This window comes from Scyliorhinus canicula, chromosome 24 (genome assembly GCF_902713615.1).
Source record: "Scyliorhinus canicula chromosome 24, sScyCan1.1, whole genome shotgun sequence".
NCBI classification, from domain to species: Eukaryota; Metazoa; Chordata; class Chondrichthyes; order Carcharhiniformes; family Scyliorhinidae; genus Scyliorhinus; species Scyliorhinus canicula.
The window spans coordinates 20,944,149-20,959,128 of record NC_052169.1 but is presented as its reverse complement, the minus strand read 5'-3'; the positions used below and the strand labels follow the sequence as shown (position 1 = coordinate 20,959,128).

Genomic DNA, 14,980 nt, shown 5'->3' with positions numbered 1-14,980 from the left:
ACAACATTGTGATTCAGATGGCGGGGTTTGCCTAAAGCAAGCTGGGGGGGGGGGGGTGAAGAGTGGTGGAGGCCAACACCCCCCCCCCCCCCATAACCCTGACAAAAGGCTGTCGAAGTTGACGGGTTCATCGGAAGTTTAGAATACCGAGGTTCAACATTTTTTCTTGCCAAGGGTATAATGGAACCAAGGGTGGGCAGATGGAGTTGCGGTCCGATCGAATGGCAGAACAGGATCGAGGGGCTGAATGGCCAGCTCCTGCATCCTGAATCCAGTGGAGCCCCCCCACCCCCACCAACACACACACACACACACACACCTTAGTTTCAGCCCTGGCCAGCACAGAGGAAGCGATAAATAGGTCAATTCCCAGCAGCCCAGAGCTGTCAAGACTTGGCTTCATGCGCATCACAAACCCACTCCAACCCCAACGTCTGGCACCGTAATAAACACATCGCCACGCGTCACAACTCTCCCACCTTTGAAGGAAGACTCGAGGACTGGGGCTGGCTTCTGCGCCAGGAATAGCTTCTTGGCGTACTTGCTCAGCACTCCGCTTTTCTCCGTGGGGACGATGAGCTGGCGGATGAAACGTGCTCGGTCTCGGATGTCGTAGTTCTGGTCATATTTTGCCAGGTTAAGGACATATTGAGTCAGCAGTTTAGTCTGGTGGGGGGGGGGGGATATAAAAGGTCAAAGTGAGGATAAAAGAATGCAGCACAACCAAGAACATCTCTAAGAAAGCAAGAAACAGGAGCGGGCCATTCAGCCCTTCGACCCACTCCACCATTCGCTCGGAGCATGACTACTCTTCCACCTCAATGACATTTTCCTGCACTATCCCCCTATCCTTGGATATTTTTAATTTGTAGAAATATGTCGAATTTAAAAAAACTCAACGATCGAGTCTGTGGGGTCGACAATTCCAAAGACTCACCGCTTTCAGAGTAAAGAAATTCCTCCTCATCCCAATCCAAAAGATCCCAAATGTGAACAGAACGATGGATGACCCTTGTTCTCAGAGTCTCGGAGGCAGGACGAGGGAGAAAGGAAGGAGGTGGCGTGGCAGCAACGTCACTGGGTTGGTCATCTCCGCCGCCTAGGTTAATGCTCTGCAGACCTGGGTTCAAATCCCAGCACGGCACCTAATACATCTTGAATTGACAGCTAGTAATGGTAGCCATGACAACCTATCATCCTTCGACAGCCACAGCAATCGGTCCACGAGTACCCATCGGGGGAAGGAAGGGGGCACCCTTAACCATTCAGGCCTACACGTGGCTCCAGGCCCACGGCGATGTGGTGGCCTCTCTGCCCTCTGAAAAGGCCAAGTAAACCCACTCAGTTCAAGGGCAATTAGGGATGTGCAACCAATGCTGGCCCAGCCCAGCGCCACCCACATCCTGTGGGAGAGTAAAAAAAATAAAAAAAACAGAACAAGGCAGAAAGAGGTTGTGTGGAGTAAACGGGAGATTTGTACATGAATGTTGTTTGATTCATTGGGGAAGGTGGAGGGCCCTGCATGGAAGATATTTGGGGCCTCCATCATGAGGCCTAAGCTCCCACCAGGCAGCCAGATACCGTGCAAAGGACTGGAGTCCCAGGCACAGGTCTCATTTAGGCTCTGCCAAAAAGAGGAGGCCTGCCCATTATTTGCCTGAGTCACTTGAGCAGAGCGGGTGGGAATGGGGAGATGATGATTTTCTTCACCATAAGGTCTCTCCCTCGTCAATAAACCCAGAGCTTATTGGCAAAGAAATCATGTCACCAAGTTTAAAAAACATGCCACAATATCTGGGTCGCCAAGGACACAGGAAGTAGGAGCGGGCCACTCAGCCCATCGAGCCCGTTCCACTATTCAATACGATTATGGCTGATCTTGGGCCTCATCCCGCCCATACCGTGTATCCTGAAATACCCCGAGAGACGGGGTGGGGGGCGGAATTCTCCGCTCCCGGGAAAAATCGGGAGGGCCGACGTGAACTCGGCCGAGTTTCACGACGGCCTCGGAGGCCGCTCCTCACCTCCATTCTCCCCTCCTGGCGGGGCTAGGAGCGGCGCTCCGTAACTCTCGGCCGTGGGGGCGTCGCGCCAAGAATGACGCGGCCGGCGCGCCTAAAGACGCCAGCCGCGCATGCGCAGGTTGGCCGGCTCCAACCCGCGCATGAGCGGCTGACGTCATGACGCTGACGGCACGAACCCGCGCATGCGCGGTGGCCGTCTTTCCCCTCAGCCGCCCCGCAAGACGTGGCGGCTTGATCTTGCGGGGCGGCGGAGGGGAAATAGTGCGTCCAATTTGGATGCCGGCCCGATGATCGGTGGGCACCGATCGCGGGCCTGTCCCCTCCCGAGCACAGTCGTGGTGCTCTTTCCTTGCTAGGCCACCTACAAGCCCCGAACGGGCTTCTCACTCCCATTTCCCGACGGCAACGACCAGGTGTGTTTGCCGCCGTCGTAAAACGGCCGCGAACGGCAGGCCGCTCGGCCCACCTGGGTCGGAGAATCGCCGTGACAAACGCGGGGGGCGCCAGGGAGGCGTGAAATTTGTCGGGGGGCCCTCCCGCGATTCTCCCACCCCGCCGTGGGGAGCGTAGAATCGCGCCCCAAATATCTGTCTATCCCAGCCTCAAATGTATTCAACGATGGAGCATCCACAACCCACTGGGGTAACAAAATTCCCACGGTTCATAACCCTTTAAGTGAAGCAATTCCTCCTCATCCCATCCCTAAACGATGGTCCCCCCCTCATCCGGAGACTGTGCCCCCCCCCCCCCCCCACCCCCCTCACCCTGTTCCACCCGGTCATATACCTTCACAATTCTAGAGTTTACAATAAGGTCGCCCCCTCAATCTTCTAAACTCCATAGAATATAGGCCCAATATTATTCAGTTTCTCTTCAGAGGACAACCCCCTCATCCCAGGGACCAATCTAGTGAACCTTGGCTGTACCGGCTCCAACGCAAGTACATCCGTCCTTAAATATGGAGACCAAAAGGACGCACAGTATTCCAGACGTGGTCTCACTAAAACCCGGTATAATTGTCGCAAGCCTTCTTCATGTACTCTAATCCCCTCTCAATACAGGACAACATGGTATTTGTCTTCCCAACTGCCTTCTGCACCTGCTTGCTAACCTTCGGTGTTGCTTGTCCGAGCCCACCCAAACCAGCGGCTCTTTATCGGCTGCTGGTACATACATGCTGGCCCCAGCCAGCGTGATGCCCCCAGTGAGTCAGGTAGCCTCTCACAATGCCAAGTGGGCAGGGGGATCGCCAAACCATAGTTTTGCCTTAAGTTACACTGCTCCGAGAAGACAAGTAGGGGCGACCTGATAAGAGGTCTACAAAATTATGAGGGGCATAGACAGAGTGGATAGTCAGAGGCTTTTTCCCAGGGTAGAGGGGTCAATTACTAGGGGGCATAGGTTTATGGTGCGAGGGGCAAGGTTTAGAGGAGATGTACGAGACAAGTTTTCTTTTTACACAGAGGGTAGTGGGTGCCTGGAACTCGCTGCCGGAGGAGGTGGTGGAAGCAGGGACGATAGTGACATTTAAGGGGCATCTTGACAAATATATGAATAGGATGGGAATAGAGGGATATGGACCCAGGAAGTGTAGAGATTTTAGTTTAGACGGGCAGCATGGTCGGCACAGGCTTGGAAGGCCAAAGGACCTGTTCCTGTGCTGTACTTTTCTATGTTCTTTGTTCTAGATGTGGGCAGAGATCGCCCCATATAGAAGGTTAAGCCTCTCTATAGTATCTTGTGATTCCCTGGACTGGTATCGTGGAGTATTGTTTCCCTTGTTACCTCTGGGAGATGACATGGCTTTGTACAGGGGAGAGCCTGGTAGCCCCACTTAGCTCAATGAGGGAGGCAGTGGTGTAGTGGTATGGTCACTGGACGAGTAATCCAGAGACTCAGGGTAATACTCTGGGGACATGGGTTCGAATCCCACCAGGGCATTTGGTGGAATTTGAATTCAATAAAAATCTGGAATTAAAAGTCTTAACGATGACCATTGTCGTAAAAACCCATCTGGTTCACCAATGTCCTTTAGGGAAGGAAATCTGCCGTCCTTACCCGGTCTGGCCTACATGTGACTCCAGACGCACACAGCACTCTTGACTCTTAAATGCCATTAGGGATGGGTAACAAATGCTGGCCCAGCCAGCGACGCCCACATCCCCAAGAACAAATAAAAGAAAAAAAAAAATCCTTTATTCTTAGGAATGAAGGTTGCTCAGCAATTAAATTTTAATTTAATGGAATAAACTCTTCACATTCTTCAGACGCCAACACGATCAGAGATTAAAGGTCACCTCATTGGGAAAACGATAGCTGGACATAATGGAGCAGTGCCATCCAGCATTAACACTTAACATCGACCCCCTTCCCCCACCCCTTTGCCCACATTCATCCACTCTACAACAGGACAGACCAGAACCTGTTTGGAATTGGTGAGGTACAGCTTGGCGGCCAAGTTAATGATTTGCAGCTTCACGATGTCTTCCTCGTTGGTGAAGGACTTGGCCATTTTACGGAGCACATCGGGGGCGATCTTCGGCACGTGTTCACAGTACTCTCCAATGAGCCAAAGGATGCTTGCTCTTGCCATTGGAACCTGCCCAGGGAGAGAGAGAGAGAGAAGGTGAGGGAAAATTCACCAGTTTAGTACAGGTGTGCCAGCAAATTGGTTGTTCTTTAAGCGTTTCCAAGTTGCACCTAACACTGTTCGGTGTCAGCTATGGTTCAGCTGGTCACACTATGGGCCGCGAGTGTCAGAAGGTTCCAGGTTCAAATCCCACTCACGGTTTGGGCGAGGGTGCGTTGCACCCTCTCAGGTGGGTGTATAAGATCCCATACCACCACCACAAAAAGAACAATTCTCCCTGGCGTCTGGGTCAATAATTAATCCTCAATTAACATCATAAAAAAAGATTAATGCATTGCTGTTTGCGGGAGCTTGCTGCGTCTCCGCCACTTCGAAAGGTACTTTCTTTATTTTTGAAATACTGTGCTGCCATGCCACCCGTACAGAAGGATTCCCTGATCCAGGAGTTGTCGAGGCATCGGACGTTTGTGCTTCGCGCCTCGAGAGATCAGCGACCGTCCAGGACATGGGGCACTCGGGGGGTCACTGATCACCAACCCCCTCCCCAGTCCATGGAACAACCTTAATGCACTCTGAACCACATCGATCCCAACTCGCTGCTGGGATGTGTCCCTGTAATTGTTTGTTTTATGGTACTATGGGTGAATGAGGGGGGAGGACAAAGCCATTTAGTGGCTCATCTTGAGTACACTGAAGCTGAAACAGTCGGCAGGAGCATTCATTGTACCTCATGTCATACAGAAGGCAAAGGAAGGCTTTGTGCCTGAATAAACGATCAACTTGAAAACGACAAATGCAGAATTTATCTTCGATAAAAAGACTCGCATCTTTACCGTGCTTTCGAGGCCGACGTGCGTCCGCCAGCAGCTCAAAAGGTGACGTGGGCCAGAAGATCTCCCTCCCTCAAGCCATCTCTCCCCCCTCTCCCCATCTCTCTCAATCTATTTCACGCTCCCCCTCTCTCTTTCTTTGAGGCGCTCTTTCAGATAGTGGCTGAAATCTTCCATGAGTCAGGGTTCTCTGAGCTCCACCACACATAGAACATAGAACAGTACAGCACAGAACAGGCCCTTCGGCCCTCAATGTTGTGCCGAGCCATGATCACCCTACTCAAACCCACGTATCCACCCTATACCCGTAACCCAACAACCCCCCCCCTTAACCTTACTTTTATTAGGACACTACGGGCAATTTAGCATGGCCAATCCACCTAACCCGCACATCTTTGGACTGTGGGAGGAAACCGGAGCACCCGGAGGAAACCCACGCACACACGGGGAGGACGTGCAGACTCCACACAGACAGTGACCCAGCCGGGAATCGAACCTGGGACCCTGGAGCTGTGAAGCATTTATGCTAACCACCATGCTACCCTGCTGCACCTATTTTATTCTCCTCCTTTTTCACAAGTGTTCTCCCGAATTTACACCCACCAACAACAAACAATAACCAACAACAAATATCTCCAACCCCATTACAATAACAACGATCCCATCCTCCCACCATGCCCCAGACATCAGCCCGCATGTTAACATAAACAAATGACAAAGAAAGAATCAGGGATTACCCATAGCCATCTTTAACATACACAGCTCCTCCCCCCCCCCCCCCAACCCCCCACCAAACTAATGTTCGATGTTATCCAGTTCTTGAAAGTGCAGAATAAATAGTGCACATGACTTGGAGTACTCAAAGAACAGCTTAAGTTCCCCTCAGTTCGAACTTAACCTTCTCAAGGGTCAAGTATTCCAACAGGTCCCCCCGCCACGCCAGGGCACAGGGTGGAGAGGCCGCTCTCCAGCCCAGCAGGATCGAAAGGTACTTTCTTGACTTGTGTGGGATGTCCTGCAACTGGTGGTCATGGCTGGAACTACAGGCAAAGGAGCAATCAAACACGCGGTAAATTCAGGGTCACAAAAAATCTCGGAGCTAACGACCTGAAAGTCTGAAGTTCTCTGGGATGAAATCTTTGGGCCAGCAACCTGGGTCAGCTCTTGAATCAACTGCGCTAAAAGGTGGAAAGAGTGTGGCGTTCTATCACTTACAGAAGGACAGCCAGAGATTTAGGCCTGAATTTGCAACAGGAGGAATTTACAAGCCCTGTACCCGAACACGGCTCTTCCTATCTTCACAAGGGGTGGGAATGGGAAGAGCCGGGGTTCACGGAGGTCATCAAATAATAATAATAATAATCTTCATTAGTGTCACAAGTACAAATGTGAGGTAATGCATTTTGAAAGGTCTAATGCAGGTAGAGAATATACAGGGAATGGTAGAACCCTCAAGAGTATTGACAGTCAGAGATCTAGATGTACAGGTCCACAGGTCACTGAAAGGGGCAACACAGGTGGAGAAGGTAGTCAAGAAGGCATACGGCATGTTTGCCTTCATTGGCTGAGGCATTGAGTATAATAATTGGCAAGTCATGTTGCAGCTGTATAGAACCTTAGTTAGGCCACACTTGGAGTATAGTGTTCAATTCTGGTCGCCACACTACCAGAAGGATGTGGAGGCTTTGGAGAGGGTGCAGAAGAGATTCACCAGAATGTTGGCTGGTATGGGGGGGCATTAGCTATGAGGAGCGGTTGAATAAACTCGGTTTGTTCTCAGTGGAACGGCGGAGGTTGAGGGGCGACCTGATAGAGGTCTACAAAATTATGAGGGGCATAGACAGAGTGGATAGTCAGAGGCTTTTTTCCAGGGTAGAGGGGTCAATTACTAGGGGGCATAGGTTTATGGTGCGAGGGGCAAGGTTTAGAGATGTACGAGACAAGTTTTTTTTTACACTGAGGGCAGTGGGTGCCTGGGACTCGCTGCCGGAGGAGGTGGTGGAAGCAGGGACGATAGTGACATTTAAGGGGCACCTTGACAAATACAAGAATAGGATGGGAATAGAGGGATACGGACCCAGGAAGTGTAGAAGATTTTAGTTTAGATGGGCAGCATGGTCGGCACGGGCTTGGAGGGCCGAAGGGCCTGTTCCTGTGCTGTACTTTTCTTTGTTTGTTTGTTGTTAAGTAGGCTTACATTAACACTGCAATGAAGTTACTGTGAAAAGCCCCTAGTCGCCACACTCCGGCGCCTGTTCGGGTACACAGAGGGAGAATTCAGAACATCCAATTCACCTAACAGCACGTCTTTCGGGACTTATAGGAGGCAACCGGAGGGCCCGGAGGAAACCCAAATCATCAGCTACCTCCACTCAAGTGGCATTTTGGTAGTTCAAGAGTGTTAATATGTCATGTGCAGATCAGACCAGATAGGAGCCAGTCTGAACTTCGATTGGATAGGCAGCATACCCCATTGCAGAGGTACTTTGGATCTAGTTCTGGAACATCTGTGGGGAGGTCAGGTGCCCTCTGAAATTGTTAAAAGTAGGCATAAATGTGCGTTAAAAAAAGTGCATAAGCTCATTACCTGTCAAGCTCATTGGAAGTGAGAACAGACCTGTCAAAACTGTGAGAAGCACCTGTCAAATGGACCAGTCCAAGCAAACTGTCAGACTAGCCAAGGGGACCTGACAAAAGCAAGTGTTAAAGGGAGCTGTCAAGACATTTAAAAGTCCTGCCCTTGAATTTTTAAAAGGAAATGGCTGGAGTGTTCAAACAATGCTTCCTATTGGTAAGGAATGGCATGGAGACTATTGGAGGGGGGGCTGGCGGGCCTGACTCCGACACTCACCATGATGTTATCGATTAGCTTCGCCATGTGCCTGATGATATCGCTGTGCTGCGATGGTTGCATCTGCAGCAACTTCTTAATGACGACCACAGACTCCGCCACCACCAGCTCTGCAATATAAGGGCGACCGTCTTATCAGAGGATCTACAGTACAGAAGGAGGCCATTCGGCCCATCGGGTCTTCACCGGCCCTTGGAAAGAGCACCCCACCCAAGCCTCCACCCTATGTGTCAAGCAGCAGAAACCCTAGGCAGACACCGTCTTGAGCTTCAGGACCATGGGGCAAAGGGGCGAACAGCACAGACGGAGAGGGGGGGGATTTTCCGTGCGCAGGAACGGGCTGATAATCCCACCCAAAGCGCGCGATTGGCTAGACAGCTCCTTGCTGCACAAGTCTGCTCCGAAACGGGAACGACAGAATATTACAGCAGCTGCAGAACTGAGATGGCTGGAGGCGGGGGTGTAGTGGTAATGTCACCTCCCTAGTAATCCAGAGGGCCCAGACTAATGCTCTGGGAACCTGGGTTCAAATCCCATCAGGGGTGCTGGTGGAGTTTAATTTCAATTAAGAAATGTGGAATTCAAAGCTAGTGACAATGGCCATCAACTGCCCTCCAGGGAAGGGAAATCTGCCACCCTTACCTGATCTGGCCGTCATGTAACCACAGGAAGGTCTTTTCTTAGAATTTACAGTGCAGAAGGAGGCCATTCAGCCCATCGAGTCTGCACCGGCTCTTGGAAAGAGCACCCTACCCAAGGTCAACACCTCACCCCTATCCCAATAACCCAGTAACCCCACCCAACACTAAGGGCAATTTTGGACACTAAGGGCAATTTATCATGGCCAATCCACCTAACCTGCACATCTTTGGACTGTGGGAGGAAGCCGGAGCACCCGGAGGAAACCCACGCACACATGGGGAGGATGTGCAGACTCCGCACAGACAGTGACCCAAGCCGGAATCGAACCTGGGACCCTGGAGCTGTGAAGCGATTGTGCTATCCACAATGCTACCGTGCTGCCCTTAGTCTTAACTGCCTGCTGGTTAAAATGGCCTCGTGAGCCCCTCAGTTCAAGGGTAATCAGGGATGGGCAACAAATGCTGGTCTTGCCAGTGGTGCTCACATCCTATGAAAGAACTAAAAATAAAGGGCAGCACAGTGGTTAGCATTGCTGCCTCACGGCGCCGAGGTCCCTTAATTGGAAAAAATGAATTGGGCACTCTAAATTTATCAAAAAAAGATTTTTTTAAAAAACGAGGGGAACACCTCAGCTGCCCCAAGTTGGCTTGACACAGACTAACAATACAGTGCAGTCCTTAGCCAACTGCTGGTTTCTCATATCACTCTTTCCTATCATTTTGCCAACTATTCCCTCCGTCGGGACTGGTTACTGTCGCAAAATGTGCTTCGGACAATTCAGCGGATCAGGAAACCTCAGTCATCGAGATTCCCAAAGAGCACAAGAGACTGTGAAGAGTTGATTGTAATATTTTTCGGTAAAAATCGATAAAAAAAAAAAAAAGCTTTTCAAATAAAATACTTGAGAAGAAACGTATTCTCTGTGGTAGGATTCCAAACGATAATCCCGGGATTAAGAACCCAACTAGCATCCATCTGAGAAAATGGGGCTGGTGGGTAGTCGGTGGTTGTGTGGGGGGGGGGGGGGGGGGGGGTTTGATCTCTCTGTGGTAACTCGGATCGCAGTAAATTCCATCTTGTTACCGGCGCGTCAGGAACGGGGGGGGGGGGGGGGGGGGGGGCGCTCTGGCAGTGACACGTCGAACGTGGAGAGTTCTTGCTGCGTCTCTGCCGTTACAATGGTTCAACTCCGTGTCACCCGCTAGCTGTTTACCGCCGGCCTGCTCAAGTATTTGCTATTGGCTTTCTGTCACTTGGCTCTCACCATCTCTATTGGACAGCAGTTGGACCAATCCGTTCAGGCAGGTATCGCGGACCTCGTCAATGTTGGTGGCACAGCGCCCGATCGCCTGGATAGTGCCAGCGACAAAGTCCTTGTCCTGACTCTTGATATAGGTCTGTAGGGGAAAGGCAGAGAGCAAGGGCAGTACAGTAATACTCGTTAGGCAACGCCACCTCAGGTGGCCTGGTAATCACGTCAATCCCAGAGGCCCAGGAAAATGAGCTAGAACCCGTCTTCCGACCTGATTCTCTCTCCGCAGATGCTGCCGGGTTTTTCCAGAATTGTCTGTTTTTATTCACGGGAATATCCCTTCAGGGAAGGAAATCTGGCGGCCCACCAGATGGCTGGTGACTCCAGGCCCACAGCAATGTGGTTGGCCCTTAAAATGCCCCCCCCCGAATGGCCCAGCAAGCCACTCCACTCATTTCGAGGGCACTTAGGCTTGGGCACAACAAATCCACCACCCACATCCCATGAACAAATTTCCCCCCAGCACCCCTTGTGCTGTAACCATTCTGCGATTCAGCGTGACCGAGCTGAGGCAGCTAACGCACTGGCCCGCGGCCGGTCAGATGGTCCATTGTGTTTGTGCAGCCTGTTTGTTTAATTCAGGTCACATTTCAGCTGTTTGCCACCTGACCTCAGTCTGACCTCTCGTTTCGACAAAGGCCACTTGGCAAAGACAAGAGGATTCCAACTCCTGAGCTACCGGGGGGCCACCCGATCAGAGAATTAATACTGCGGGGATCTCTGCTCCAGCGGGGGTGAGAAGGGGGCGGAGGGATATCTGCTACTGCAGGAGTGAGAAGGGGGCGGAGGGATATCTGCTCCTGCGGGGGGGGGTGAGAAGGGGGCGGAGGGATATCAGCTCCAGTGGGTGAAAAGGAGGCGGAGGGATATCTGCTCCTGCGGGGGGTGAGAAGGGGGAGGAGGGATCTTTGCTCCAGTGGGTGAGAAGGAGGTGGAGGGATATCTGCTCCTACAGGGGTGAGAAGGGGGCGGAGGGATATCTGCTCCAGTGGGAGAGAAGGGAGCGGAGGGATATCTGCTCCTGCGGGGGTGAGAAGGGGGCGGAGGGATCTTTGCTCCAGTGGGTGAGAAGGGGGCGGAGGGATCTCTGCTCCAGTGGGGGTGAGAAGGGGGCGGAGGGATCTCTGCTCCAGCGGGGGTGAGAAGGGGGCGGAGGGATATCTGCTCCAGCGGGGGTGAGAAGGGGGCAGAGGGATCTCTGCTCCAGCGGGGGTGAGAAGGGGGCGGAGGGATCTCTGCTCCAGCGGGGGTGAGAAGGGGGCAGAGGGATCTCTGCTCCAGTGGGTGGAGAAGGGGGCGGAGGGATATCTGCTCCAGCGGGGGTGAAAAGGGTGCGGAGGGATATCAGATACAGCGGGGGTGAGAAGGGGGCAGAGGGGTATCTGCTCCAGCGGGAGTGAGAAGGGGGAGGAGGGATATCTGCTCCAGCGGGAGTGAGAAGGGGGCGGAGGGATATCTGCTCCAGCAGGGGTGAGAAGGGGGCGGAGGTATATCTGCTCCAGTGGGGGTGAGAAGGGGCGGGGTGAGAAGGGGCGGAGGGATATCTGCTCCAGCAGGGGTGAGAAGGGGGCGGAGGGATATCTGCTCCAGCGGGGGTGAGAAGGGGGCGGAGGGATATCTGCTCCAGCAGGGGTGAGAAGGGGGCGGAGGGATATCTGCTCCAGCGGGGGTGAGAAGGGGCGGAGGGATATCTGATCCTTGGGGGTGAGAAGGAGGCGGAGGGATACCTGCTCCAGCGGGGGTGAGAAGGGGCGGAGGGATATCTGATCCTTGGGGGTGAGAAGGAGGCGGAGGGATATCTGCTCCAGTGGGTGAAGGGGCGGAGGGGTATCTGCTCCAGCGGGGGTGAGAAGGGGGCGGAGGGATATCTGCTCCAGCGGGGGTGAGAAGGGGCGGAGGGATATCTGATCCTTGGGGGTGAGAAGGAGGCGGAGGGATACCTGCTCCAGCGGGGGTGAGAAGGGGCGGAGGGATATCTGCTCCAGCAGGGGTGAGAAGGGGTCGGAGGGACATCTGGTCCAGTGGTGGTGAGAAGGGGTGGAGGGATCTCTGCACTAGTGGGAGTGAGATGGGACGGAGGGATATCTGCTCCAGTGGTTGTGAGGGAGGTGGAAGGATATCTGCTCCAGTGGTGGTGAGAAGGGAGGGATCTCTGTTTCTGGGAGTGAGCTGCTATCAATTACAGGCTGCTTTGCACAGAGGATACTGAGCAACATGAATCTCTGTTCTTTCGGGGCAGCATGGTGGCACAGTGGTTAGCACTGCTGCCTACGGCGCTGAGGTCCCAGGTTCGAATCCTGGCCCTGGGATTCTCCCCATGACTGCGTGGGTTTCACCCCCACAACCCAAAGATGTGCAGGATAGGTGGATTGGCCACGCTAAATTGCCCCTTAATTGGAAAAAATAATTGGTACTCCAAATTTATTTTTTTTAAAATGTTTTTTTTAATGAATCTCTGCTCTTTCCTTACCTGGAACTCACGAAGAATGATTGATATGTTCGTCTCACTGGCCAGGTTGGTCAGGACTTCCAACTGTACAAGACAAGGAGGGAGATGAGGATTATGGTGCCTTTCCAGTGAGTAACATGGAGACAACAAAATCAACAGGAACTGTGAGAACAGACGCACCTTCAGCACTTTAATCTGTGTGGGGTCCGTGGACCTGATATAGAAACTCTTCAGATGGGGCTCAAACATTCCCTTAAAGATCAAAGCCAAAGGGGTGTTAATAATCAGCCCGATAACAGCAGAGACTTGACTACTGGCAGAACCAATCTTCATTAATCGTCAGTCATTTGCCCCTTTCTCATATTCCCGTAACTTCATCCTCACTTTTCCCTCATTATTTGTTTGAGCCGCTGCACTCGTGATCTTCACGGAATCAGGCAGGCAGCAAACGGGCCATTCAACCCATCATATCTGTGCTGGCCTTTTGAAAGAGCGATCTAATTAATCTCGCTCCCTCTGCTCTTTCTTCTATAGCCGTCGCTATTCATAGCTCCAGACTATATCACCCGTGCAAAAGACCATGTTGCCCCACAGGAACTCAGACTCCTTGAGTAAACTCTACCACCACATTTAATAAATCTCTCCGTCGCCTCCTATATCAAAAGGAGAATGATCCCAACTTCTGGAGCCTCTCCGCCCCCGATTACCGCAGCACACACTCATTCCTTGTTGCTTGTGACATTTATTGCAGTTTTTAAGTTGACGTTTGTTACCCCAATGTTAACACATTCTCCATTCTTTCTTTAATAAATTTAGAGTGTTCCCAATTTTTTTTTTTCCCCAATTGAGGGGAAATTTAGCCTGGCCAATCCACCTACCCTGCACATCTTTGGCTTGTGGGGCTGAGACCCACACAGACACGGGGAGAATGTGCAAACTCCACACGGACATTGATCCGGGGCCGGGATGGGACCCGGGTTTTCAGCGCCGTGAGGTAGCAGTGCCAACCACTGCGCCGTTGAGTTCTCCGTTCTCAAGGTTAGTCACGCTCGACCAATTTAAACCAGCCCCACTTCCACCATGGACTCTCCCGCCTGGCCACGTCCTGACCGTTATCCATCTGGCTAGACGGGTGAGGGAGGCGGGGGGGGGGGGGCATCTGGCTAGACGGGTGAGGGAGGCAGGCGGGGGGGGGGGGGGGGGGGGGGGGGGGGGGGCTCCTGTCGAGCACCGTTATAACATCAGCAATGGCAGTGGGACCCAGCAAGCTCAGTCACATAGGTTAGTTCCGGGTTACTGAAGGTGATGGGGGGTTGGAAAAGGCAGGAATAATGACTCACCCTTCGTTTGATTGACATGGAGGCAACATTCTGCAGCACGACAAACTGCACCTCACTGTGGAGAGAGAGAGAGGAGAGAGGGAGAGGAGAGGGAGTGAGTGAGCAGTAAGTAACTCATTGCACGTTGAGGCAGCTAAGCGGCCCCATCAACCGCACCCAAACCCGGCGCCAAACGTTGCGGGAACGAGAGCCGACAACACTCGCGACTGCCTGCAAGTGGGGAGGAGCCCAGAATTCCCGGACACACACCGGGGTGTCAGGTGAGATGTTAAACCTGAGGCCCTCACAGCTGGAACGTAAAAGGCCCCCCCCATGTACTGGTTTGAGGAAGACCAACTTTTTTATTTTTCGGCCAGCGCAGCCCGCGAGGGGCTGAATGGCCTCTTCCTGTGCCCTTTCCTCGCTGCGCTTCTACAGCTGTAAGAGGAAGGGGTGTGGCCCTGCCTCCTCCACCGCACATTCAGGCAGCGCACGTCCTCGTGTCTCCATCGCTTCCTTTGCCAGACGCTAAATCCGTGCCCCCCTCCCCCCAACTTTGTTCTCGATTCTTCCGCCAATGGGAGCAGATTCTCCCAAACAGCTCCGTCCAGAACCCCCCCCCCGCCCCATGACTTCGAACAACTTGATCAAATCTCCTCTCAGCCAAACCAAACTCAACCAACGCGGCAGAAAAAAGACAAATGATCTGATTGAGGTCATGGGTGGGGGGGGGAAGAGTTGTTTGTGGGATCCTGCTGTGCGCAAATTGGCTGCTGTGTTTCTCACTTGACCGCAATGATTACTCTTCAAAAGCGCCTCATTGGCTGTGGGCCGCTGGGGGGGGGGGGTATCTTGAGGTTGAGAGTCGCTTTATGAAGATGGGGGAATGACACCAGGCAACGTGCTCATTTAGAGAGGCAGCACCGGCATTGATGGGCTGAATGGTCTCCTTCTGTGCTCTAC

The 14,980-nt window shown here is 52.7% G+C and overlaps 1 protein-coding gene across 4 annotated transcripts in view; it reads right to left on the bottom strand.

The window, feature by feature from the left end:
• The window catches only part of LOC119956816 (AP-3 complex subunit beta-2), a 154,846-nt gene that overhangs the window by 40,551 nt on the left and 99,315 nt on the right, over positions 1-14,980 (bottom strand). For all 4 annotated transcript variants that reach the window (XM_038784264.1, XM_038784265.1, XM_038784262.1 and 1 more), the window contains exons 10-16: positions 14,039-14,093; positions 12,879-12,950; positions 12,720-12,782; positions 10,202-10,334; positions 8,296-8,405; positions 4,447-4,623; positions 480-666 (exon numbers count right to left, since the gene is read on the bottom strand). In XM_038784264.1, the coding sequence (XP_038640192.1) occupies positions 480-666; positions 4,447-4,623; positions 8,296-8,405; positions 10,202-10,334; positions 12,720-12,782; positions 12,879-12,950; positions 14,039-14,093 (797 nt within the window). The remainder of the gene's footprint in view (positions 1-479; positions 667-4,446; positions 4,624-8,295; positions 8,406-10,201; positions 10,335-12,719; positions 12,783-12,878; positions 12,951-14,038; positions 14,094-14,980) is intronic.